The sequence below is a fragment of the Rhincodon typus genome, chromosome 29 (assembly GCF_021869965.1).
Source record: "Rhincodon typus isolate 14 chromosome 29, sRhiTyp1.1, whole genome shotgun sequence".
Lineage (NCBI taxonomy): Eukaryota > Metazoa > Chordata > Chondrichthyes > Orectolobiformes > Rhincodontidae > Rhincodon > Rhincodon typus.
This window is the reverse complement of record NC_063360.1, coordinates 33,190,820-33,218,238: the sequence shown is the minus strand read 5'-3', so window position 1 is coordinate 33,218,238 and position 27,419 is coordinate 33,190,820. Positions and strand designations below refer to the sequence as shown.

General features: G+C 38.8%; 1 protein-coding gene and 1 long non-coding RNA gene across 5 annotated transcripts in view; one reads left to right on the top strand and one right to left on the bottom strand.

Annotated features, from left to right (window-relative positions):
* Window positions 1–19,113, top strand: part of LOC109935190 (guanine nucleotide-binding protein G(I)/G(S)/G(O) subunit gamma-7-like) — a 40,034-nt gene extending 20,921 nt beyond the window's left edge. The window contains exons 3-4 of one of the 3 annotated variants that reach the window (XM_048614055.1): window positions 5,324–8,426; window positions 15,922–19,113. In XM_048614055.1, coding sequence (XP_048470012.1) covers window positions 5,324–5,449 — 126 coding nt within the window. In that variant the 3' untranslated portion in view covers window positions 5,450–8,426; window positions 15,922–19,113. Of the gene's footprint in view, window positions 1–5,323; window positions 11,200–15,921 lie in introns of those variants that run through there. The other 2 variants (XM_048614057.1, XM_048614056.1) reach the window with 2 other exon arrangements.
* The window catches only part of LOC125486458, a 267,656-nt gene that overhangs the window by 70,498 nt on the left and 169,739 nt on the right, over window positions 1–27,419 (bottom strand). The window lies entirely within an intron of this gene.

The following is a 27,419-nucleotide window of genomic DNA, read 5'->3' as shown; positions in this document are numbered from 1 at the left end:
AGGTCTGGCAGCATCTGTGAAGGAGAAAACAAAGTTAACGTTTTGGGCCCGGTGACCCTTCCTCAGAACCTCCGTTCTGAGGAAGGGTCACTGGACCCGAAACGTTAACTCTGTTTTCTCCTCCACAGATGTTGCCAGACCTGCTGAGCTTTTCCAGCAACTTTGTTTTTGTTCCTGATTTACAGCATCCGCAGTTCTTTTGGTTTTTATTATGAACAGACATTTGTTTTTCAAATACCTGGGCAGTGTAAACCAAGTTTGCTCATTGCTCTCTGCTGTTAGTTGATCTCAACTAGGGAAGCAATAGGAATGGTATAATTGTATGCAGTGCTGCTGGGAATGCCCAATGAAGTTATTTCTCTTATCTAATGTTCCTTACATGAAGCATGCATGATCCATATACTCAAAAGCCAACTACATTCATCCAGATGTCTCAGCTCACATACTGGAGGTTGACCTCTTTAATAAGGTAACAGAATTCTTCAGGTTTAAACTGAACTTTTGATTACAGAACAGGCAGCTTTTAGCCCTGCCCTCCCCCACCCCACCCCCATAACTTGTTTCCAGCCATCCGAGATTCAAATACCCAATTATTGGCAAGCAAAAGGTCTCTCATTGATAACTGTCACTAGTCCACAGACCAATCAACTTCATATTGCCAATAAAAGCTGCATCAGTATACACTCTTGGCTCCAGATGGTCTGCAATCTGAACTTCGGTTGCTGCTTGTTCAAACATTGTTTGCAGTGCCTGCCATGAGTATCGGTTTACTTTCTTTCAAACTGCAACCACTCTTTCAAATACTTGTTCTTAAAATTGTTACTTTTCATTTCAGTCTGCAGTTTTTAAAATCACAAAAATAAAAAGACATTGCCCCTGCATAAGCAATAAGAAACAAACTGTGTGCACCTATACAGTCTGATTTTTAAAAGGCTATCTATTGGAGGTGATGGCAAGTATGCAACTAATACACTTGGGTTGGCAACTGGATCACCAAAATATTGCTATAATAAAATGTGAAGCTTGATGTTTGAGTGTCATTTGAGTTCAGATCATTTAATGTCACTTTCTTGATACTACAACATCAATGTAAGTAATTTTGATAACTGTTTTCACTTGTGTGAGCTTGGCATGTGGGAGAGAGTTCCATGTTGTGCTGATTGTGAACTGGCTCTCCTCCAGTAGAGGTTACAGTGAACTAATATTTTCCCTTTAGACAATGTTAAATATGATTTAGAGGAATGGAAATATCACCAGCACAAAACATTACTGGCACATACAGGATGTTATTGATTTCTTATGAAAGCTTGTTTTAAGTGGGCCAGCGGACTTGAATGGGTGCACTAGCAGGTGCAGTTATAATTGGCAATAAACAGCTGACCTTGTTTGGGTCATTATACTTTTTCCTGTTATGCACTGAATCCAGTCTTGCTTCCATGTTTGTTTTTATTTCTGAACAAGTTTTTCAGGAATGGTTTGGAACTTTCAAAACCAGTGAAAATTTGGCAATGGGGAGAAACAAGTAAAAATTTCAGATCAAACTTTTTAAGAAGTCTACTTGCTTAACTGTATTCCTCATATGAGCATATGTAAAAGATAAAATTATTGCATGAAGACTACAGCCTGTTTTTACTAACAAATCAAATTTCTATCTTTTCATTTATGTTTATTTAGAATTACAAGTACTGGTTTAATAATCATGAAATTCTAGAATATTGACAGGCATTTTAGAGGTTGCATCGTCCATTTTGGAAACTGTGAGCTAGTAATCTTGACTGGAATCGTATTGATCAGAAACAAGACAAAGTTAATAGCAGTGATTGTAGTTCAAATCCAAGTAAAGTGGTGGGAAGCAGACTTTTCAACTAAAGAATCATGGAGTGCCATTTCAAGACCCAATAGAACATTAACTTTCTTCTTTCAGAGTTCGATTACTGAAACCTCTCTCACATTCTCTAGTTTTATCACTTTTCCTTCTCTCCTGAATACAGGAAATAGTGCTGAAGTTTGTTTCCATGTTTAGTGATGGCTATCTGGTCATTTAACTAATTATTAAACTGGTCAGGTTGTATCAATTTACTGTTCAATTTTGGGCCCATCCAACTTGAGCCCCAAACCTAAACTCTCAATAGTGACATTTCTAGCAGAAGGTACTTGTTCGCTATCTGGAATAATATGAAAATTCCAGCTGATACCTTCCCCTCCAAGTCTTCAATTATTTTGCTGTTTCTTTCTCAATTCTGATTTCCTATTGTGCTCGTGGAGGCTGGTACAATTACAGCATTTAAAAGGCATCTGGATGGGTAAATGTATAGGAAGGGTTTAGAGCGATATGGGCCAAATGCTGACAAATGGGACTAGGTCTGACTGGGATGTCTGGTTGGCGCAGACGAGTTGGATCTCAGGGTCTGTTTCCACGCTGTATGACTATCTGAAAATATTGCAATAATTATTTTATTTGTTCATGGGATGTGGGTGTTACTGGCTAGTCCAGCACTTATTTTTGAACCTTACTTGCCCAGCGGGCAGTTAAGAATTGATCACATTGTTGTGGATCTGGCGTCACATGTAATCTAGACCAGGTAAGGATGGCAGCTTTCCTTCCCTAAAGCACATTAGTGAATCATTGCTTGAAAACAGCATTTGAGATTAAGCCAAAGGAATGCATTTAAGCTAGACTGGCACTTCAATATCCACAATTGAATTAAAAAATTAAATTTAATAATTGGAAATAATTCTACGTTAGACGTAGGTCCCATTCTCTCCTATTGTCAATGCATGTGAAAATACCTGCTCCTTGGGTGTCCATTAAAAATCACATGGCACTATTTTGTAAAGGAACAGGGTTTTTTTCCTCAGTGGCCTAGGCTATATTAGTATGCAATCAGTATCACTTAAAACAAAACCTGGTCATCATTACGTTACTGTTTATGGGAGCTTGCTGTATACAAAATGAGATGCTGCATTTCCTATGTTAAAGCAGTGACTGTACTTGCAAAGTATTTAGAGCATTTTGGAGTATCCCAACGTCATCTAAGATGCTACGTAAGTGCAGGTCAGTCTTTCTACAGGCCAACAAAATCATGGGCATCTGAGTACTGAAACAAAAGCTGAATTTAGCAAATTAAAATTGAGGTGGATTCTGTGACTATAGTGCTATTTCAATATCCGAACAATGAGAGGATTGCGTTAATTAATGTAGTTTCCCTGTCATCATTCATTGTTTCAAATGTAACCGCATAGTGTTAATTCTGAGCTAAGGCTGTTGGATATCAGAAATGATTTCCCACAAAGAACTGCTATATGAAACTAACACTGCTCTTCGTCGATATCTGATGTGGGATTTGAGGAATATATGGTATTCTTAGGGGCTTTCCAGACTGGATACCAGTCAGTCTGGTTGGTAGCCAAATCAATTTTTCCTTTTAATTTGCAGACACTGGGATCACCCACTCCAGTACATTCCATACATTCATGAATTCCTACATCAAGCAAAAATTACTTGGACCGTCATATCGGTAAATTCAATGAACAAGTGAATCATCAATGCCAGAGACTGAGAAATTTCAAGTCTGGCTGACATGTTTACTGCTACGATTCTTTTCTGTCTGGTGGAAGAACAGTTCTAAACAACTTGTGGTGATGTGTTTTGTCTTGTGCCTGCAAATACTTTTCAAACCTGTGATGACAAAAAACACTCAGACTATTCTATTTTGCAGACTTACAAAGGCAAAACCAGCAAACTACAACTACAGAATAGATTTATATATAGAGCCTTTTGCAATCCAAGAACATCTCTAAGCACATTTCATGGCCAATGGCATATTTATATAATGTGATCATTGTAATAACACAGGAGATGTAGCAGCCAAATTATGCACAACATGATTGCACTAACAGCCATGAGATGAGGCGTCAATGTTTTTTCTTTAAAATGTCTTTTGAAAGATAAAGCTTTACTAAAACAGTGTGGGAGAATGCTGTGTATGATGACATGGATCTATGCCCATTTGAGGGGACGGACCAGGATTCAGTTAAAACGATCAGTTCGGGCTGACCAGATTGCAATTTCTATAGGGTATGGCACGTTTGTGGCTTTGTTTTCAGTTAAACTCTCAGCCATACTGAGCTCGTCAGTAATCAACTGTACTAATGTTTGGCAAGTATTTATAGCTTCCTACAAAAGTTTACTTTCATTATTCATTCTCATGGTTATACTTTAATATAAAACGGTTATCCATGTACCTTTTTTGAATCTTATTCTCAAATTCTTCCTTCCTGTCCTGAAGCTGTTCACTTCCAGCTAGGCTTTAGGCTACGGTTCCCTAATGTGTCAATCACCCTCCACCACCTCACTGTTGAGTGTTATTGATAAATGATCGTTGACCGTAGATTTCAGAAGACAATTGACCATTAGGGTATTTCAGGCAAGTCAGGGTCATTGGCATTAATTGTAGCATTGCTGTTATTACTTAAATTTAGATAAAATGAGCTCATTCTTGGGACTGAGCACTTTTTTAAAAAAAAACGCTCAGCTATTCATTAGCTGAGCCAACAAATCTATGGAGGAGCACTTTGTAAACTTTCTATATCTCAGCTTTGCCATGATAAAGTTGATTATTATCAGGGTTCCAGTACAGTGAAGTACCTGCTGTGTATATGTTGAAAAATCACATATGCTACTGCAAGTACACAGATGACAATATTTTCTGCAGTTTTTCACAACACAGTAATGACCTTTGTGCTCATACAAATGTGTGAAGAAAGGATTATCACAATTTTGATCACTTACAGCTTTTCTTCTGTAGCTGTCTGTAAATTGTCAATGTGCTAAATGATTTGAATTAATCCAAGTCCTTTCATGTTTATTGAAGCAATGAAGTAACTAATGTCTGCAAGCAAGAGTAACGCTACTCAGTACTTAATGCTAGTTGATCTCTACCGTCTTGCATACAGGGGGAACAATATTTATTCTTGCACCACTGGTTAAGGAGGGGATAATTGCCTGGAGTTTCCCTTTCTTAATTTCCAACAGGACTATTAATAATCAGCATCTTGATGCTGTCCAAGAACCTTGTCACTCTTTCTGTTTGAGCATAACTATTTGGATGAAGAACTAGTGACCGCATGCCCATTGAATAGGAGAGCTTGATAATTTTCCAGCTTCATATGAGTAAGGCATCTGGGGGTGTTACTGGTCTCTATTGTAGTGGTTGCCCAGTAAGAGGCAAGAAAGGCAGAAGATTGGAAGTGGGAGAGAAATATGTAATCAGTTATCACTTCAGAGTAATTTTTGAATGATTTTTAATTTTTTTTATAACAGGTATCCAAAGCTGCTGTCGACCTTATGAATTACTGCGAGCAGCATGCCCGAAGCGACCCGCTGATTCTTGGAGTTCCGACATCTGAGAATCCTTTCAAGGAAAAGAAACCCTGCATCATCCTATAGCCTTGCCCACAGATGGATGAAGCACAGCGCATTTAAACCCAATTAATGAATACCAACAGCAAGAAATATTCAAGTCAATGAATACAGGTGTCTAAACAGGAAATGTATTTGTTTTTTTAAATTATAATCGAATCAGTGGGTGCAAATCTAGCAAAGGGGATTTAGAAATTTCAGCCAGTGAGAATTGACTACACCAGATCAAGAAAGGGAGGGCTTTTAAAGGAAAACATTTTGTTATTGGTGTGCTTTCTAATGTGTCTACATTTTGACTAGATTATCCATTGATAGTTTTATTGTTTTTGTTTGGTGAAGCTGGGGGAAAGGGGTGAAATGTAAGAAGAGGACCTGTAGAGCTATCTCTACCAGAATACCCATATGAATGGAATTGTCTTGTGTGAACACCTTTTGGTATTAACATTTGGAATACTTAGCACAAAAAACAGAAACTGAATTAAATGTCTAAGTATTTCAAATGTAAAACGAGGAAGAAGCAGTTCATTTCCATTACTAATATTTAATGGACATTGTAAATAAGGGCACATTTAATTTACTCCACTGTTCAGTTTCTTCAATTTGATCAATACTGAGTACTTTAGTTTCATTAACAACTTGGATTAATTTTGTTCAGTGATGAGAGTTTTTAGTGAAATAATATTATCGCCAGGAGCATTTACATCTGTTTCAATCAAGGATATGTCAGAAATTGTATTTTAGAAAATTTAACATTGTTAAATTAGTATGGTATGTGCATCAAGGTTTCCCAGAGTTCAACTTTGTTTGTGATAGATCAGAAGGAGTTAAACTTTTTATGCTAACATTTAGTGGTGCAGAATTTCTTGCAGTGAACCCTAATTTACACTTACAACTGCTAATTTATATTGAACACTGCATATACTTGCATCAGTATTGGTTTACAAAATTATATTCACAAGCTACTAATGTGCATTTGGCTGTTTTGCAGAGCTGGAGAGAGGCATAATAAGCTCATTTCTGATGGCTAAGACTGTGTGGAAGAAAAATGTATTTTGCACCTGACCTTTTAATTTTCTACTTTACTTTGGTTGACCTCAAAATACTGAAATAGTAAAAATCATAAATGCTAACCTTTTTAAGTTGCATTGCTATTTTTGGACATAGATGTTCTGCTTTTTAATTGGCTAATCTTTGACTCACTTATTGATTGGGAGAGGTTATTAAACTATTAATTTTATGAACTGTGGAGCAAGCTGTTAAAATCTAGATCTTCAAATCTACACAATCTTCAAAGAAATCAGCAAGTACAGTAGAGTGTCACTAATTTTACTAAATTCTATTTTGAAATACATTGAAAACTCTATTTCCAGTGCAACGTTCTTGGCCAGCACAGCAGTGTTTACTTCCTGGTTAAGTGGATTCACAAGAAAACCACAGGAGTAGAATCCTAGTACATTTGTTGAAAGCAAGGATGCATCCTTGCAAAGTGATTTAAATCCAACAAACGAGAGGAACAGCAGCCTGTTCTGCACATGCAAAGTGAAATGGGAAAGTAGTAGTGCCGATTTGAGATTTCACACTCTACTTTCCCCATTAACAACATATAAACATTTTTTCAGTTCCTAATTTGAAAGTGTGATGTTTATGCAGTGGTATTAGTTAGTTAGTTTTCTTGTACCTTTTAATGGAAAGGTTTTCCTTCCAATCACAACTGCCAAATGTGAATATCTGTTCAGATCGTGAATTTTCCAATGGGATAAAAATAACTACCTGGTGATGCTGCATGATCTTAATATACCTTCAGGTCCTACCTCATAACGGGAATAGCCTTTGCCCTACCAATACTGGAAGGCTTCCACATCAGGGGAATGGACTGCAGTAGTAAGGAAAAATTGAAATGCAAATTCACTGTCATGTGTATATAATATAAATAATAATTAAAATCTTTACGTACATGAATTTATAGCAGTTAGTTCAGTTTTGAGGTGTAGGTGACAAAATAGGCCTGTGTTTAATGTTTGACGTGTTGTCTAACCCTTCAGTCTGCTTTACGCACGGGTTTTCATTTGACCTCTTAAGTATTCATACTTCATTCACAACAATCTGAATATAATGCTGTTATATTTTAAAACTTTCCAACACTCTCAACGCTGAACATGTCAATGGAGTTATTACCTCCATGTTCAGATGGTTGAATATTGCTCAGAAATGCTAAGCTGAACTTATTTAATTATTGAACTCAAAGCGCTATTTACATTTTGCAGAATACACGTGTGCATATCTAGATTGCTTCCATACAAGGAATTGAGGGAATTTATTTTTACAGTGTCATTGTTGTGCCGTTTCCTGCTTGTGGAAAGCACATGGCTTCAACCCAGTGCCATCTCTAATCATTGCAGCAGTATAAGGTTTTGTAGGTTTTTTTGTGACATCACCACCACTCTACTGCTTTACACCTGGAAAGAAAAAAACTTGTATTTATGTAATGCCTTGGTATATCATAAAATGCTTTCGAGCTAATGAACTGTTCTGATGTGCAGTCACTGTTGTAGCTTTGCTGTACCATTATTGCAAAGTTGAAACAGGGGATCAGTCAGTGAGTTCATTTTCAGTGAATTCTTACACATTACCAAATTTTCTTTTTAAAGCAGATGCTACCACACACAAACAATAGGTTCTAGAAATAAGCAATTAATTTCTTTCTTCATCTTTACTACTAGCATTAAATATTTTATTTAGAAATATTTAGTAGAGAAGATTATACACTGGTATCAGAACCTGCATGAATTTCCTTCCAGTAAAATTAATGATAGGAAAATTGTGGTTTCTGTAACACATGCCGTCCTCCCCACCCTGTTTTTGTCTTTGCTGTCCTCAGGCCCAGTTGATTTAAAAATGAAAACATGTCCTGGAAAGGAATAACGGAGAAATACTCGAATAAAGGCTAAATACTGTGGATGCTGGAAGTCTGAAACAAACACAGAATTCTGGACAACCTCGGCAGGTCTGGCAGCATCTATAGAAAGAGAAATAGAGTTAATGTTTCGAGTCCGCCTTATCTCTTCAGGCATAACTGTTTGTTACCATTGAAATGCAACCTATACAACAAAACTTCCTAATAGAACATTTTATCTAAAATTATTACAAAAAATTACACTAAGAACAGCTTCTTACAGAGTCCAATAATTTCTGATAATTTTCTTACGCCTCTTTATTTCTTTTATTTTTGTGATTCTTTAGACTTTGAGACCTCCTCTTCTGTAAATGACTGCTTTCAAAATAATAAAACAAATAACTGCAAATGCTAGAGATCTGAAATAAAGACAGAAAGTGCTTAAGAAACCTCAGCAAGCCTATCAGTATCTTCATAGGGTCGCTGGGCTCAAAGTGTTAGCTGTGTTTTTCTGTCCATAGATGCTGCCAGACCTGTTGAGTTTCTGCAGCACTTTGTCTTTGTTTCTTTCAAAGTAACTCCCTTTACTGTTGCAGATATCTTCCTTTGATTCGTATATAACACCCCTGTTAATGTTCACTGGAGATTTACAAACTAAACAGTATTTTATACATACATAAATAAAGGATTAAATATACTGAGACACTTGAATATTATCCCATTCTATTTAATATATAATTCATCAGAATGGAATCACAAGCATAATAGAGCCATATAGCGCGGAAACAGACCCTTCAGCAGCCCAGTGCAGCCATGCCAACCATAATCCCAAACTAAATATTCCAACTGCCTACACTTGGCCTGTATCCCTCCAAATATGTCTTAGTCATGTACTTAACTAAATGCCTGTTAAACATTGTAACTGTACCCACATCCACCACTTCCTCTGGAGGTTTGTTCCACACATAAAATGTGTTTTTAAAAAATTGCCCCTCATGTCATTCTTAAATCTATTTCTCTTCTCACCTTAACAATGTGCCCCCTAGTATTGAAATCCACCCACCCCGCCCCCCCGAGGGAAAAGAGACCTGCCATTCACCTTATCTATACCTCTCATGATTTTTTTTAAACCTCTAAAAGGTCACCTCTCAACCTCCTATGCTCCAGAGGAAAAAGTCCCAGCCTATCCAGTCTTTCCTCGTAACTCAAACCCTCCAGTCCTGGCAACACCCTGGTAAATCTCTTCTGAGCCCTCTCCAGCTTAATAATATCCTTCCTATAACAGGGAGAGCAAAACTGGACACAGTACTCCAGAAAAGGCCTCAACAACCTCCTGTACAATCTTACCATGATGTCCCAACTCCTATACTCAAGGGGTCTGAGCAATGAATGCAAGCATGCTAAATGCTTTCTTAACCACCCTATCTACTTCTGATGCAACTTCAAAGAATTATATACCTGAACCCCTAGGTTTCTCTGTTCTATAACACTGTTCTACAAGGCCTTACTTTTAATTTTATATGTCTTGCCTTTGTTTTACCAAAATGCAATATCTTGCATTTATCCAAATTAATATTTTAGAAGTTAAATTTTTTTGATTCAGTACTACTTAGTAAAGTAAGAAAACAGCTTAATTCAATAGTAAAATAAAACAAAGAACTGTGGATGCTGGAGATCTGAAGCAAAAATTTCTGGCAAAATTCAGGAGGTCTGGTAGCATCTGTTGACTGGGTGGCGGCGACAAAGCAGATTAATGTTTCGAGTCTGAGTCAGACTTTCACCAGCAATTCGTTTTGTTTCAGCTCAATTCGATACCTTCATTAAAGAATAACAATGCAAACATTCCAAACAATTCTAATTAACAGCAACAGCTAAGATTAAGACATTTTACCTTTGACAGATTATAGCTGTGAGTTTACCTATTGGGGAAGTAATACAATTCTTCATATTTTATATTCCTTGTACTTGATGTTAACAACTGGAAAAACAGATATTTAGAGATGATTATTTGTGTGTAGTTGATATTGGTTGTGCTATAATTCTTTTATTTCTAAACAGTAAAAAAAAGATGCATTTTATTTCAAGTCTCTGTTAAACAACTGTTAACCTTCCAGTTCAATATCAACCATGGCTCAGTTGATAGGGCATTTCCATCCTACTCAGAAGGTTGTTGATTCGAATCCACCCAAGGCCTTGAGTGCAAAAATCAATGCTGCCACTCCAATGCAGACTGAAGGATGCTGCACACTGAGGCACCTTGTTTTTGCATGAGACATTAAATTGACTCTCTGCCCCTTCAGGTGTATTTTTTTTTAAATGTTTGCAACAATTTTTAAGAAAAACGGGAGAGTTATCCTTTGTTTTTCCTCGGTCAGTATCAGAAAAATAGATTTTCTGGCCATTCTGGTCATTTGCAGTGCAGAAACTATTGGATGCATTTCCTATATTATGACTGCAAGCAATTATTATAATGACTACACTTCAAAGTACTCCATTGGCTGTAAAATGTTTGTTATCATGAAAGGCACATGTAAATGCAAGTTTGTCTTTTCTCATTAAAACTCTGAATATTCATTTGCCAAAACAATGTTCTTAAAGTTACTTGGATATAATTTTTTTAAAACTGCATTTTGACAAATTAATCTCAATGTTATTACATATAGTGTAAATTATATTAATAACCTAAGATAAATTTTTAGTTGGCAGCAATAGAAATACTAAAACAATTCCCCAAAACCCACATGTAAGTGTGGTCCAATGTTATTCTTTGCAACAGTATGTATTCTAATAGAATCCCCACAGTGTGGAAACAGGCCATTTTGCCCAACAAGTCCACATCAACCCTCTGAAGAGGATCCCACCCCAGACCCATTTCCCTACCCTATCACCGTATTTCCGATGGCTAATGCACCTAACCTACATATCCCTGGACACTATGGGGTGACTTAGCATGGCCAATCCACCTAACTTGCGCATCTCTGGACTGTGGGAGGAAACTGAAGCACCCTGTGAAAACTCACGCAGGCGTGGGAAGTACGTGCAAACTCCACACAGGTGGTCGCTCAAGGTTGGAATCAAACCAGGGTCCCTGGTGCTGTAAGGAAGCAGTGCTAACCACTGAGCCACTGTGCTGCCCCTTTTAGTCTCTAGCTGTCACCATTCCTTGGTTTGTAGTTTTCCTGATGAGTAAAGATTGTTTTACCTTTCAGAACTTAATAGTTTCAAAACACTATTGATTAAGTATACATTGTGAATTGGAAACACATTCCTCTTGACTTTTTAAGAGGTGTCAGATATCTTTTCCATGTTTCTCCTCATTCCTCATCCCATCCCCAGTTGATTGCAAGTTTATTGAGTGAGTAGCTGAACCAGGATCCTCTTGGGATCTATCCAAATTCTGTGCTCAGTTAGCTGTCACGGTGTTGGAGTGACAACATGATCGGTCTCATTGTTTATAGAGCATGAAAGGGATAAAATCATCCAGGCTTCCCACTTGACACTGAATTTCCAGAGCCCTTGTCAGAAGTGCATTTTGTAATCCTTTGCTGAGGACATGATTTAACTTTGCTGCAATGCTGATTGGAGTCAAATCACCTACTGACATTATGAGGCACAATGCTATTAGTTGAGGATCTACAAGCAGCTGATGCCATTTGAAACTTTAGCCTAAATATTTAGATATGTTGTATGTCACCATGTTCCGAAATGGTAATGCACACCTCTGGAGCAGGTAGGACTTGAATTCAGGTCTTGTAGCTCGAAGGTAGGGACACTACCACTGCATCACAAGAGCCCTTATCCTAGACATTTACTTAACTCCATTTAACTTTATGCTGCTGCTCGGCATGCACCTGTCCCTTAGTTAGTATGGGGCTGCACTCTGGAATTGTCCACCCTGTTCTCTCACACTTGCTACCCACTCACTGTTTCCAAAATCTTCACAAAATTTTCTTCTTCACTTGGGATCATAGAATCCCAACACTGTGGAAGCAGGCCATTTGGCCCATATAGTCCACACCTACTCTCCAAAAAGCATTCCACCCAGACCCATTCCTCTACCCTATCCCTGTAACCCTGCATTTTCCATGGCTAATCCACCCAACCAGCACATCTTAAGACTATAGGCAATTTAGCAAGGCCATGCCACCTAACCTGCACAATTTTGGACTGTGGGAGAAAACCCATGCAAATGTGGGGAGAATGTACAAACTCGATACAGATTGTCACCCGAGGATGGAATTGGACACTAGTACCATCAGGCAGCAGTGTTAGCCACTGTGTCACCGCGTTGTTCCTTACAATTTCTTCATCCTAGCCACTTCCCTCTTCCCTTGTTCAAAATCCACCTCATTATCATAGAGCATTAGGGTGCATCATTCCGTGAGAAGTGCCAAATAACTAATAATTGTTGAATCAATGTCTTTGAGGATTGGACAAAATGGAAGGAAAACTAAAAAGTGCCAAAATATTAGAAAAATAAAAGTGAAAATACTAACAACAAAATGACTTTTTCAAATTAAATTCAATTTGTTTTTTAAATTAAAATTTTATGGACAACAGGAATGTGCAAAATTTAACTTCATGAGCCTCAGGGGCCACATGACAAATTTAAAGAATACATATTGCTATTAAAATGTATACATCTCAAGATATGTGTAGATCTTAGTTTTGTAATTTGGGATCTGTGAAATAATAGAATTTTAGTCACTTTTTCAAACCGACAATCCGTGAAAGTTGAAACCAGAGCAAATGTTACAATTTTAAATGGAATCTAATAGATTTTGTTAAACAATGGGGCTTCGAAGCCATGTGTAGTTCGCAAGCCAATTTTGATTCCCTGTTCTAAAAGGTTGAATATTGGAGCAATCCAGAGGCTTGTGTTCTCAATAGAACTGAAAGTATTATCAATACTAGTCTCAGTGATCCAAATGTTTTTATTTTGAATTTCTAATTTGAAAAGGAGAAGTTCTTATTCTTCCATCAGATGTGGCAGCTCAGGCTCGTTTGTCCACTTCATTGTGCGACTTTGGATAACTTGGCATATTATTTTAACAGTTAAACTAACTAGATAAGATGCAAGTTTAAAGATGTAACTAACTGGTTTATGTGTATTTCAAAACGAAAAACAACATTAGTTTACAGAGAAAGCATTCGCATGCTCAGAGATTGCCACATATATTCAGAAAAGAAATGTTTGTGTTAAAATGTATTCTGTTTGTAAGTATTGGGTTCCTGTCAACTTTTACTTGTTCAGACTAAGTTTCATACACTTTTGGCTTAAAGTATGGATTTTACAAATTCCCAGAAGATCCAAATCTGGTTGAAACTTCTGATCTAAATGTTTGTGGTAATTTCTTCAAATGGGAAATTTTGTTTTTGTTTTCAAAAACATTCTGTAATTTAAATACAATGCCAAAAAAAAGTTTTCCTTGAGACAAGATGATGCCAGTTCCAACCATAATGAGGTAAATAATGAAAGGGTGATCGCAATCACTGTTTTCTACAGGGGTGAAAATAGGTAGAATTGAACCAACCTGGAAGTTAACTTTGTCAAAGCAATGAATTTAAGAATGATACAAGGCAGCTATATTGTTGGTTTCCAACTTTTCCAAATTTGGAGCTCTTCTAATACAAGGAATGTAATATGGGGCAGGGTTTTGAGTTACTTCTGTGCCTCTATTAAAGTAAAACTGGGTGACCTACTCCCAAACCTCTGAATATGGCACTTTCCAAACAAATTATACAGGAGTGGGCCAGCTGGAATAGTTTGCAGGGTCTTATCATTAGAGCACATGGCTGTTTGTAGACTTCATGTTTATCATTATCCTTTCACACTATGGCCAAAAATCATTAAATTTCAGTGTAGAGAATTTCTGTTGAGCATTGCACTGTGATTTGTTTCCTCCAGGTCTTCCCGTTTTGTCGTTGAACAATTAACCTTGATAAAAGGGGCTTTTTCATTTATGCAGTTCCCTATTTCAAGGTCTGATCTATGGGTAATTTTGTTTTGCCAAAGTACCTATTAGTTAGTCCCAACATTTGGATCCAGACAAAGAATTCTGATGAACTGTAGTAGAAATACTATAGCTTTCCTTGGCCAACTATATCTATAAACTTTTAAACATGTATTTTTGTTAAGGGTTTTAAGTTGTTTTATGATTAACTAACTACTTTTTAATTTATAAAAATCAATCATTTGTTTAGACAACAATATTTATAATATGGTTTAGTAGGTTGCCGAAAGCACACCACCCTACATGTTTGTTTATGCTGTCATTGAATGTGATTTCCCATTATAGTAAGAAGTGTCTCCTATTGGTAAACTATATAAAAAAACTAAGTTTTAGGGGTGCAGACTTATCAATTGCTCAAAGTATGAGCTGTCCTCAAATTGACTGAGAATTTAAGAATTGTTGTAGGCTGTCTAATATTTTTGGTACTCAAAAGGCTTGTTACTGATAAGATACAGTTAATGAGAAAACTTTCTCAACTTTTTAAAACAAACAAACAAACAAACTATTGAATGACTGGTAAAGAAAATTGTGTATTTCCCAATTTGAAATAAACACAATTAGCTGCAGTAATACCTATCCTGTTTAAAATCCCAGTTTCTTTTGTAGGGTAAATGAAACACCATTCCATTATTTTTACTGAGAAATTGAGGTCATAGAGCAGGACACTCTAAGTTTAAGAAGAGTAGGAAAGAAATGAGGTAAGCTAAGTTACCATTCTTCAGATTATAGGAAAGGGTTGGATTCAGTGAACTCTATATGGTATATGGATTCTGGCACAGGTGTTTAAAACTTTATGACTTCAGATAGAGGAAGAAACAAATTTGATGTAATTGGTGAGAGAATCATAAGTGACATGAGGAAAACCTTTTTTGGTGTAACAAATGGTTACAATTTGGAATGCTTTGCCTGATAGGGTAGTGGAAAACAATTAAATCCTTTAAAGAGAACTGGACAAATACTGATCTCCATCACTGAGAAGAATAAAGGCAACAGGCACAATTCATCCACCTGTTAGTATTCTTCTAAGTCACCTGTCATCCTCCGCTTGGAAATGCATCATCGCTTTGTCATTATTTGATCATACTTACTCCTGGAATTCCCAGTCAGAGGCACCATGGGTGTATCTACACCACTTGAACTACAGTGATTCAAAAAGGTGGTTCACCACCAACCTCTGGCAACTAGAGAATAATAGTAAATATGTACCTTATTAGTGATGCCCACATCTAATGAATGAATCCTTAAAAAAAAACTTTGTAAGAAATGAATCTCTGAAAAATCCATAATTTGTATATCATATACATTCTACATTAGGTTCCATTATCTGTCTTCAAAATTCATTGTACTATCTTGAATATAGTATGTGTAATTGTTCCTGGCCACTTGTGTTGATGCCTTTGAGTACATTTCTAGTTTTGTTCACATAGTGGCTTGTCAAACTAGACACAACACAAATATAAAAGCAAAATCACTGATGCCAAATGATTTAATGTAAAATATCCATGTACTTCTTAACACATGTTTTTCTTGAAATTACTTTTTCTGAAAATCAGTGAGAATGCAAAGTTAAATGTGACATTTGTTCTTTTCAGATTCGCATTTATAGATTATTTAAATACTTGGTTTGTGCGCCATGGTGGCTTAGTGGTTAGCACTGTTGCTTCACAGCACCAGGGATCCGGGTTCAGTTCCATCCTTAGACAACTGTCTGTGTGGAGTTTGTATGTTCTCTCTGTGTCTGCATGGGTTTCCTCCCACAGTCCAAAGATGTGCAAGTTAGGTCGATTGGCCATACTGAATTACCCATAGCGTTCAGGGATGTCTGAGTTAGGTGTGTCAGTGATGGGAAATGCAGGGTTACAGGGATAGGGTAGGAGGATGGGTCTGGGCAGAATGCTGTTCGGAGAGTGGTTTTCGGACATGTTGGGCCAAATGGCCTGTTTCCACACTCTAGGAATTCGGTGTGTAAACCCTGGATTTTGTAAGTCAAAACTTCATTCAGAATCTGATTAACATTGTTTTCAGCTTAAAATCAACAGTCTCATGGACTCAACAGAAGGTTTCCTGTGCTGTTATCATTATTATTTTATGATAAGTCATGCAGATTGTAGAAAAACACACACTTTTTAAAATGCATTATTACTTGCTTTACTAATGTGTAGATTTTTTTTTTAATTATTGCATAATCCCCAAGTAGGTTTCCTTGAAATCCTTCCTTGGCCTCAATGGCTACCAACTTTCTGTGAGCTTGAAGGAGGGAAACTCATTAGATTAAAGGCAAGATGTTTGGAGGAAGAAGTAGTAACTTAATGGTCCTGTTTTTAGACCACTGACATGAGGGTGGACAGAGCAGTCATGGCTATTATCATTATTATTTTCTGACTAAACCTCACTTTTCAGTAGAATTGTTGGATCCAGCTTGTGATATCACATCATCTAGGTTTAATTGATAGATGCTTCATGTGTCTGTTCCAGTACCATTTATGCTGATGAGAATTGAAACACAGCCTTTATCTGCTTATACTCTTGATGGACTACATTTTGACCAGGATGCACATAAAGCATAAGGCTGCCTCAGCCCCTTTTATAAATATGGCCTGACATGTAGCCCTGCAGAATTTTGTGGAGACATCTACCACTTGAGATGAGACACATTAGCACATTTACCCTCACCAAAAGTTCTATTAGTGTGGCATTGCATACTGCATACCGAGTCTTAACATCATTATACTACCCATTACTAGTGATGGGGCTTTTTCCATGACTAAATTACTGTAAGGTCTGGATCTTCTCAATTATGATAGAGGATTTTGCAGTGTGTTTTTCCTTAAACCCCACAGTTAGTACAAATTGAGCATATTAATATTTATTTTCCTTCTAATCTTCAGAGGGAATTCATGTCAATCCTGTCTTCATCTAATATGAAGACTTTGCACACTTCTTGGAGGTGGAGCTCAATTGCAGAATCTCTGCTTGAATCCTACTACTCCAGCTTTAGTTGTAGTATCCACTTGCTGCCACAACTGAGGATCAGCTTCTCCAGCAGAATTTGGCAATAATCCTGAACTTTGGTGACCAAAATGCATCTGAACTTTGCATTGCAGCAGGGTTGTTATCCAAACATTTAAGATTCCTGCTTGGATTCCTTAGATGCTGTTCTACTGCAGGAAAAGTCACACAAACTGAGACACCTGACCTGTAGACTTTTGATTTTGAAAAGCATTTCTGGTTAACTGGTTATGAGTTTGGGGCTAGAGCAAGAGGTTAATTACTCATGAGAACTCAAGTTATCATTATAAGTGAAAGTAAGCTATCCACAGTTAAAACTAATGATACTGTTGAGTTTACCCAAATACAATAGATGTGTTTCCAGCAGACAAAGCAAGTAAAGATGCTGCAAGGTGGCATACTGTACATTTCACAGGTGGCGTTGCAATATAATTGTAACATTTAAATAGTCATCAGTTGTCGAGAATTTCCTGTGCCCTGACAGGATATACTAAGCTGATTATTTCTTTCAGGAGAGGTTTTGACAAAAGTTCAATCATAATTCCAGTTAACAAATGATCAGGAGGTATCCCAGTGTTGTTCTGGTAGAGGCACAAGTTAGCCAAGTAGTATGATCATTAGTAGTTTTTTTATCCCACTACTTGACAAACTCTGCAGAAAATCTTTCGGGCAAGATTCCTCAGGCAAATTATTCAAACCTTTTTAAAAATGAAGCTAAATCTGTCATCCTCACCTTAACTGACAAAGTTGATGATACATGGCCTCTGGCTATTCTGTATTAATTTATTTTGTCTCCGTGGGAAAACAAGAAAAAAAGTAAGGTTTTGGTAACTCCTGAAAGTAAATACTTTTACTTGTAAGCATCTTTAGAACAATGTAAATCATGTGGGATTTCCTTAATTACCCCATGCTTTGTTCACATCTAGTTAATCTTATTTCAGTAGGTTTTAATTATCAACACCTTGCTCCACTTTCTTCGTGTATACATATGTTTTCATGTCTGATTCTTATGGTAGATTCTACTTCTTCACACTCCACAGGCAGTACAGCTTCTCCTTGCTACAAGTGGTAGTCTAGTTTTTGGAACACTATACATACAGTAGGAATTCCTCATACAGTTCTATTAGTGGCCATCACCCTCAAAGGCCATTCTTCATGTGTAAACGGAGGATAATGGTTGTAAACAAGCATTCAATCTCATTTATACCTCTGGAGTTGATGAGGGCAGAAAACCTACCTGGTTCCTCCCATTCTCTTTTGCTATGGAGTATGTGGATCTATTGTAGTACTATAACATTTCTTCTATCCAAACAAAATTTGGAGTTAATATTTAAAAGTTGATATCAAAATTTGTTTGATTCACACAACATGCAATTTTGGTCGCACAGTTGCCACACTGGGATTATATTAGTGGAGGAAAATAAAGTAATTTTATTTTATATAGGAATGTACATGTCTCATCGCAGTTGTTTAATACCATTATTGCAGTTAACCTAGAGCTTCAGCAGTTAACATGTTAACCAGATTGGCAAAGTGTATTTAAATAGCATTTAAGAATTTTTTGTAGCAAAGTTGTTTGCCAAATTCTTACCTTGTTGCCAAACCTGTCTGTATTTCTTACTGCTGTAATAAATGTATGTAGCATTCTTTCTTTAATTCAGCTTTAATCTTTTTTTCCGAATGTGCCATAGCCTACTTTGTTACAGTGTTTAAATTTTTGTGGAAATGTTACAAAATGGATTGATAACACAATAAAATATTCACATTTTCAATCATCAAGTTTGATATTCATTACAAGACAACTAAATTCTTGCACAATGCATTTTATTCTATTGTTGCTTGCCTCTGAGCTTTAAATGTTGGTTAGAAGCAGAGGATGAACCAGCTGTAAAGTAACTGCAGCTTTAAAAGGTGGGGAAAAACGATAAGGTTGACTGTCCACTCCCATAGCTCATGTTGACCATCCTGCAAAGGGTTAAAGAATGGCACAGTACACAGTGTGGTAGGATTCCACTTTCAGATCTCTCTAAGCAGGAGTGGAAACTGGAGATTGTAGGAATAAGTTTGATTCCTAGCAGAATTAGAGAACAGGCAATAGCAAATCAACAGCTCACCTTCTGTTCTGTATTCTCTGCTCCATGATCAGGTTTTCTGTTTAATACAGGAATTGGATTGTGTGGATGTCTCTCTAAAGCTTTGATTGACTGGGTGGGCCAAATGTCTGCCTCCTATTTTTTTAATTACTTTATAACTTCTAGGTTTATCTTATCAATAGGACCTCCAGCACTGCAACACTTCTTCAGTGCTGGTGTGTCAACTTATGTTATGTGCTTTGGTGTTACTGCCAAGCTATGGCTAATACATATTTTTAATTAATATAAATAGTTGTCAGTAAATGGCCAGATATATTGTTTATCTGAAAACGTTTGTTTATAGTGTCATAGAGCTGACAGCATGGAAACAGACCTTTCTGTCCAACTTGTCCATGCAGACCAGGTATCTTAAATTAATCTAGTCCCATTTGTCAGCATTGGGCGCCTAGCCCTCTAAACCCTTCCTAATAACATACCTATTCAGATGCATTTAAAATGTCGTAATTGTAACAGCCTCCACCACTTCCTTTGGAAGCTCATTCCATACACACGCCACCCTCTGCGTGAAAAAGTTGCCCCTGAGGTCCCTTTTAAATCTTTCCCCTTTTGACTTCTGAGAAATTTTCACAACTGCATGCTCTCTCTCCTCCCAGGGTTCAAATTCTATGAATTATTCAAGTCTCATGAATTTGGTTTAATCACTGTATTAAAGACCCAAATATTGTTTTTAAAGTTGCATCAAAATTATTTATTTCATATATACGTCATTGCACTCCATCCATATTCTTGTCCTGGGAAACTGAGCAGTTTAGAAATTGACACTGAGCCAGGAGATTGTTGTGAATAAGTTTGTCATAGTAGTTCTCAGCTGATGTATTTCAACATCATAAGAGAACAGGCAGGAAAGTTTGCCATTATTTCAATCCATCTCCGTTCTTTCACAGATAGGGGTATATGCACTCTGGCCTTGTCAAATTGTACTGTTTTTTGCAGGATTTCCCCAGAATTTCTCTCCTGGCAATATTTGCTGAGAAACAATTTTGCAAGTATCCCTACTTTCCAGCCTTGTCTGTAAATAACCAATACTTTTTGTGATACAAGGCAGTCCCTCTGATAATTCATGTAATTAAATTGTATTCTGCAACAAACAGTGTTTGCAATTATTAATGGTGTTTAGTACTTTACAAATTAGTAACGGGTTGAAGGGTGATGGAGAGTGGGCAGGAGAGTGGAATTGAGGCCGAGATCAGCCATGACTGTGTTAAATGGTGGATCAGGCTTGAAATGCTTTTTCTGATGAAGGGTCTAGGCCCGAAACGTCAGCCTCTCTGCTCCTATGATGCTGCTTGGCCTGCTGTGTTCATCCAGCCCTGCACCTTGTTGTCTCGGATTCTCCAGCATCTGCAGTTCCTACTATCTTTGAAATGCCATCACATGCTTTTAGTTCTTACGTTCTAATTATGGGTGTCTAATTTAACTTTCCCACTATTCTGTTAGCTAGTGTAGATTCATGGTGCAGTGCACTTACTGAGTTACAGAAAGTAAAAACTCAGTCATAATTCTTGCTCCTGTTATGATAATACTGGACAAGCCAAATCTTTCATGATCTCACTTGATAGACAATATTTTATAGCATGACATGTATGGAAGTATCAGAGGTAAGAAAATTAGTGGCATGATTCCAGGGTTGAATTGAAAAAGCAAAAATACTTCACTTTATTCATGTTTGTATAATAAACATCATCTTACTGTTCGATAGATCTATTAGTTTATTCTAAGCAAATACTCTATATGCAACTTTGACTGGCAATCGGGATTAGCAGGAGGTAAATGAGTTAACAAAAACTCTGGCTGAATCCACACTGCACTGCACTTTAGATGGTCGGTGTGGTCATGGCAGATGCCACTCAGAGGTTAGCAACATTATGGATAACCAAATTTCATTTAAAATCCATTTCCTTTGCGCTAAAATGTCTGCATTTTAGACTGCTACCGCAACCGTCTTTGTGGTTTAATCTCTAATCCTGAGACTGTAGCCACACATCTAATTACTTATAATTTTGGCTTTTATCAAATTATACTTTGAGAGTTTTAGGCTAAGTATCCCTTGTTTAAAATTTCTCCTGTGATCTAATGACATAAATGAGTCTTACAGCCATAGAGTTCACTGATTTTTTTTTTATTTTTTTTTTATTAACTCCCTAGAAAAAAAAGTCTCTGGACTATCAATAAACAATGTGGATACAATGGACTGAATCTGTTTTTGGCTAAATGACAGTTTTGTCGAGTTTCATGGAGGGTTTCCCTCTGCAAGGCGTAGCATGATCTTTCACTGCATCTTACCAAACTCTCCTCACTAACTACCCTGCACCCTGCACCCCGCCCCAATAACAACCCTCTGCCCAATTCTAGCCACATTCTACCAGCTGCCATTCCTGGAAGAACTTACTACTTGCCAGAATCCACCAGAAGACTAGCATTGCATCGCTGGCCCCCAGCACCATCTTTATTAGGTCACTGTGCACCCAGAGGTGGGTTGGCAATTTTTCATTCCCTTTCATGAACAGCAAAGTGCTACAAAGCCGTGATGTTTGTTACATAGTTCTTAGGTACATTGTGTCTAACCCCCTTCTCTAAATCACTGCTACTGTGTTGTCAGTGCCCAATGTAGATCTGTCTCTTATCGTTGTGTGTAAGGGAACATCACATAAGGCAAACAATCAGACAAAGCCAAAGATGAGCTTTTACTTGCAGTCTGCAAAAGTGAACAATAAAGGAATAGAGGTTGCAGTTCACTCCACAATGGTCACCACGCCAGCATTTATTTTGCAATGTTCAATCCAAGCTCTGTGGCTACACAGCCTCTCCATATGCAGGCGCATTGACCTCCAGTTCTGGAAGTTGCTGCTATGCACATACTCAGATACCCACCCAACAGAAGGAAAAATTAGAGGAAACATACATAATGACCACTGACATTTTTACAGTCTATGATTGCCTACTGCACCCAACTGTCATATTAATAGAGATATACAATACGGAAACAAACCCTCTCCAGGTGTCACTTGGATCTAGTCTGGCTTGTAGCATTGGGTTGTGTCATGGATGACATCAGCTTCCTCCTCCCCAGTGTCCTCGTCCTCCTCATCAAGATGTATGGAGCCTGGGATGACACGGTTCTAACTTATCCCCAGGAAATGGGGTGAGGGCAAAAAAACTTCTGCAGCCTTGGTGCATCCTGAAGGTCCCTGTAGATGTGACTTCAGTCTGATCTGAGTGCTCCTCCACAGTGACTCACTGCTGCTTCTGGCCTTGCCATCTGCACTGGTCCTCCTGGTCACCTTGGGAAGGCAGCCTCATCAATCAACATCCTACCTGCAGCTGGGTGCATGACTTGCTAGCAGTTACCTATGTTGGGAAAATAATCACCAAATCAGATTGTTAGCTCAGAGGAGTCAGTGGTGGCATGCCCTGCAGGTGAGGACTGCATGGTGTGTGTACAGTGAGACATGTAATGCTCTGATGTAGGACCATGCTTCCTCCAATCGTTCAGCTTATGCTTCAGTATAAGCATCCACTTAGTGAAGGTGCTATGCTGACTGAGTGCCTTATAGATTAGATTCAAAATGCTTACTGAGCTCTGACCCTCTTTCCCATCTAAGACCCACAACATGAAACGTACTATTACATTCAGTAGAATCCATTGTAATATTTACATTTGCATTTTGGGGATCAGTTAGCTCAGTTGGCTGGATGGCTGATTTGTGATGCAGAGCGATGCCAACACTGGGTTCATTTCCTACACAGATTGAAGGTCCTGCTTTTCATCCTCACTCCCTCACCTAAGGCGTGCTAATCCTCTAGTTGGGTATACCATCAGTTGCTTCTCTCTGAGAAAACAGCCCTATGAACCTCTGGGACAGTGGTGACTTTATCTTATTTACATGACAAATAAAAAACTATCAGCTCCACCTGTCACAGCACCCTTGCGGGTGTGACAAATTATAGCTCGTTTTAGCTTTAATCATTTCTACTAACTTGTACATTATTAAGATGCCAGTGCTTAGTTCATAATGGCCACTGGCATGATGAAAATTGCCTTCAGCCAGCATCTAAAGCCTAATACACATTTACTTGATGAACTAATTGCAAATTAAATTTAGCTTTAGTGGTTTGCAAGCACATGCTTTGCTGGCATATTTGGAAAGGTGCTACAGCGGGAGAAAGGTAACTAAGGCTTGTTTTTATAAAACATTTAGTATAGAAATTAATTTGTAGATCTGGATGAAAACAGCAGCCAAGCAGCATCAAAGGAGCAGGAAAGCTGACGTTTCGGGTCGAAACCCTTCTTCAGAAATGGGGAGGGGAAGGGGATTCTGAAATAAATAGGGAGAGAGGGGGAGGTGGAAAGAAGATGGATAAAGGAGAAGATAGGTAGAGAGGAGACAGACAGGTCAAAGAGGCAGGGATGGAGCCAGTAAAGGTGAATGTAGGTGGGGAGTTAGGGAGGGGATAGGTCGGTCCAGGGAGGATGGACAGGTCAAGGAGGTGGGATGAGGTTAGTGGGTAGGAGATGGGGGTGGGGCTTGAGGTGGGAGGAATGGTTAGGGAGGCGGGGACGAGCTGGGCTGGTTTTGGGATGCGGTTGGGGGAGGGAAGATTTTGAAGACTGTGAAGTCCACATTGATACCCTTGGGCTGCAGGGTTCCCAAGCGAAATATGAGATGCTGTTCCTGCAGCTTTCGGGTGGCATCATTGTGGCAATGCAGGAGGCCCAGGATAGATATGTCGTCCAAGGAGTGGGAGGGGGAGTTGAAATGGTTCGCAACTGGGAGGTATAGTTGTTTGTTGCGAACCGAGCGTAGGTGTTCCGCAAAGTGGTCCCCAAGCCTCCGCAAGTGCTACACCTGCCCCTACACCTCCCCCCTCAACCCCATCCCAGGCCCTAAGAAAACCTTCCACATCAGACAGATGTTCACCTGCACATCTGCTAATGTGGTATACTGTATCCGCTGTTCCCATTGTGGCCTCCTCTACATCGGGGAACCAAGCGGAGGCCTGGGGACCGCTTTGCAGAACACCTACGCTCGGTTCGCAGCAAACAACTATACCTCCCAGTTGCGAACCATTTCAACTCCCCCTCCCACTCCTTGGACGACATGTCCATCCTGCGCCTCCTGCATTGCCACAATGATGCCACCCGAAAGCTGCAGGAACAGCATCTCACATTTCGCTTGGGAACCCTGCAGCCCAAGGGTATCAATGTGGACTTCACAAGCTTCAAAATCTCCCCTCCCCTGACCACATCCCAAAACCAGCCCAGCTCGTCCCCGCCTCCCTAAACATTCCTCCCACCTCAAGCCCCACCCCCATCTCCTACCCACTAACCTCATCCCGCCTCCTTGTCCTGTCCGTCCTCCCTGGACCAACCTATCCCCTCCCTAACTCCCCACCTACATTCACCTTTACTGGCTCCAACCCCGCCTCTTTTTGACCTGCCTGTCTCCTCTCCACCTATCTTCTCCTTTATCCATCTTCTATCCCTCCCCCCTTCTCCCTATTTATTTCAGAATCCCTTTCCTCTCCCCATTTCTGAAGAAGGGTCTCGACCCGAAACGTCAGCTTTCCTGCTCCTCTCATGCTGCTTGGCCTGCTGTGTTCATCCAGCTCCACACCTTGTTATCTCAGATTCTCCAGCATCGGCAGTTCCTACTATCTAAATATATAAATTAGTTGTGTTGTGGTCAAAAGATTTAACAATAAACAAAAAGAACACACAATAATGGAAATATTTTATTTGTTTTTGTATAAAACTGTGTAAAACTATAGCCAATGCATGCTACGTGCTCAGTATATCCGAAGTAGTCAATATTTCACTGCTACTCTGGTTACCATAAGATGTCATCACTATTCCCCGTGGGGCCTTTGTGTTCATCAGTTCCCAGTAATTCAACTGGATGAGAGTGGGCCTCGGACTTCCAGGACGTAACTTGTATGCGCTGTACTAACATCATTGTTCTGATTGCCAGAGTCTGAACTGTACATTAAGTCACATTACTTTGGTAAAGAGAACTTTCTACCCCCTTAGAACAATACAGTGTCCACTTAAATAAACAATTCACGTGTAGTTGCTATTATGTAGTGAGCTAACTGCAGGAAAATAAAATTAAAGTGATATCACTAGTTAGACCTAATTGTTCAAGCTATACCCTATATGTCAGACAGTGGTATTCACAAGGAATATATAGACATGTTTTTATTATTTTATGGAATGTGCTCACAAGACTAGCATTTTGTTACCACTACTGATTGCCCTTGAAAAGATGATTGTGAATTTCCTTACCCTGGTGGCTGTCCATCTGGTGTCAGTACACTCTCAGTGTTGTTAGGAAAGGGAGTTCCAGGCTTTTGACCCAGTGACAGCAATATAATTCTAAATCAAGATGGGGTGACTTGGAAGGATTGTGCAGGTTGTGGGGTACCTATGCATTTGTCATCCTTGACCTGCGTGGCAAAGGTCATGGGTTTAGAAGATCTAGTCAAAGGAGGCTTGAAAAGTGAATTTTAAGTACAATAAATGTTGCCATGATACTTGCATTTTGCCATCTTAAGATGGATTTAGATTTCATGCCTAGTTCCACGCTTACATCTAACAAATATGGTGTTACACCCTTTAATGGTGCTATAGCACTGAAATTGAGTCCAAATTTCATGACATGTTGAGAAATACTCATAAATTAAGATATTTATGAGTTTGCAATAGGAGAAAAGTAACCAAATGATGTTGCAAGAGCCTTAACTTTCAGAGCACGTACCTGGCATTCCTACATATATCTCATCCACAGTGCCTTGTTAACTCTCAAGGCTGAACTCGAGATTTTTTGTGTAAGTCCAAGTTGTGTTGAGTCTTTTTGGAGTGTGTGTTGCCTCAAAGCCTAATGAGTCCTCTCATCGTATCTTACCAAATTTGCCTACTATACACCTGTGGCATCTCTCACATCTGTTTTCTACCCCTTCTTCGCTCACTCAGGTCACCTCCCCACCTGGACCAACAGTAGTAGTTGCACCACCCACTTTTATCTCCTGTAATACTTGCCCCTCTCTCTCACTCCATGAGGAAAACAGCCCAAACTAGGGCAGAACGCGTCAAGATGGATGAACTGCTGACATTCAGCTCCTTGCCCTTATGAACAAAGCATGCTGACTTTGACTGCCCTAAGCAGGGCCTGGACTGGTATCAGGGACTGTGCTTGACTTATTGTGCAAAGAGACCCTGAGTGACAATAATCCCTCTTGACAGGCCTGCTGCCAAGTATGACAAGCTTCCTGGCATTGAGTCTGTGTTTAACAGCACAGCAAGTCAGCAGTAATATGAGCCTGGCATCTTTGGCTAAGCAAAGTGCTAAAAGGAAAGGCAGCAATTCTATGAACATCTAGTTGGTGCAGCATGCATGACCAGTATAAGAGCAAACAAAAAGCCTGGTCCTGTCAAGAGCTAGCTCCACGTTCCTGGGTATAAAGTGGACTTGCTGCAGCATTACATGATATTTGCTGGTGCAAGTCGGTTTACATGGAGCCTGCCCTGAAATGTTCATGCCTGGTTTCCAATATGGAGATTGTTCGTAAAAGTGGTGACCTGAACCTGCCAGATGCGTGCTGTGGCTTTCTTGCTGAGTTTTCCTAATGTTCAGCTTGTTTGGCAGGTTTGGTGAAATGGGAGGCTAAATTTCAATGAGATGTATTGTGCCACTAACAAGCCTTTTACCAAGTGTTAATCCCCATCAATTGGCATCGCCGCTACCTAATGAGAATCTCGCTACTCGTGCAAAGCAAAAAAAAAATTAAAACAATCTTGCTGAGATGGCCTCACTGGACTTCTTGACTGATTCTCACACTGTGCCATAGCCCACATTCCACCTTTAATGTTTCCTGAAGTTAGGGCCAGTCAGATCAGATAGAATGTGAGATAGTAGGAACTGCAGATGCTG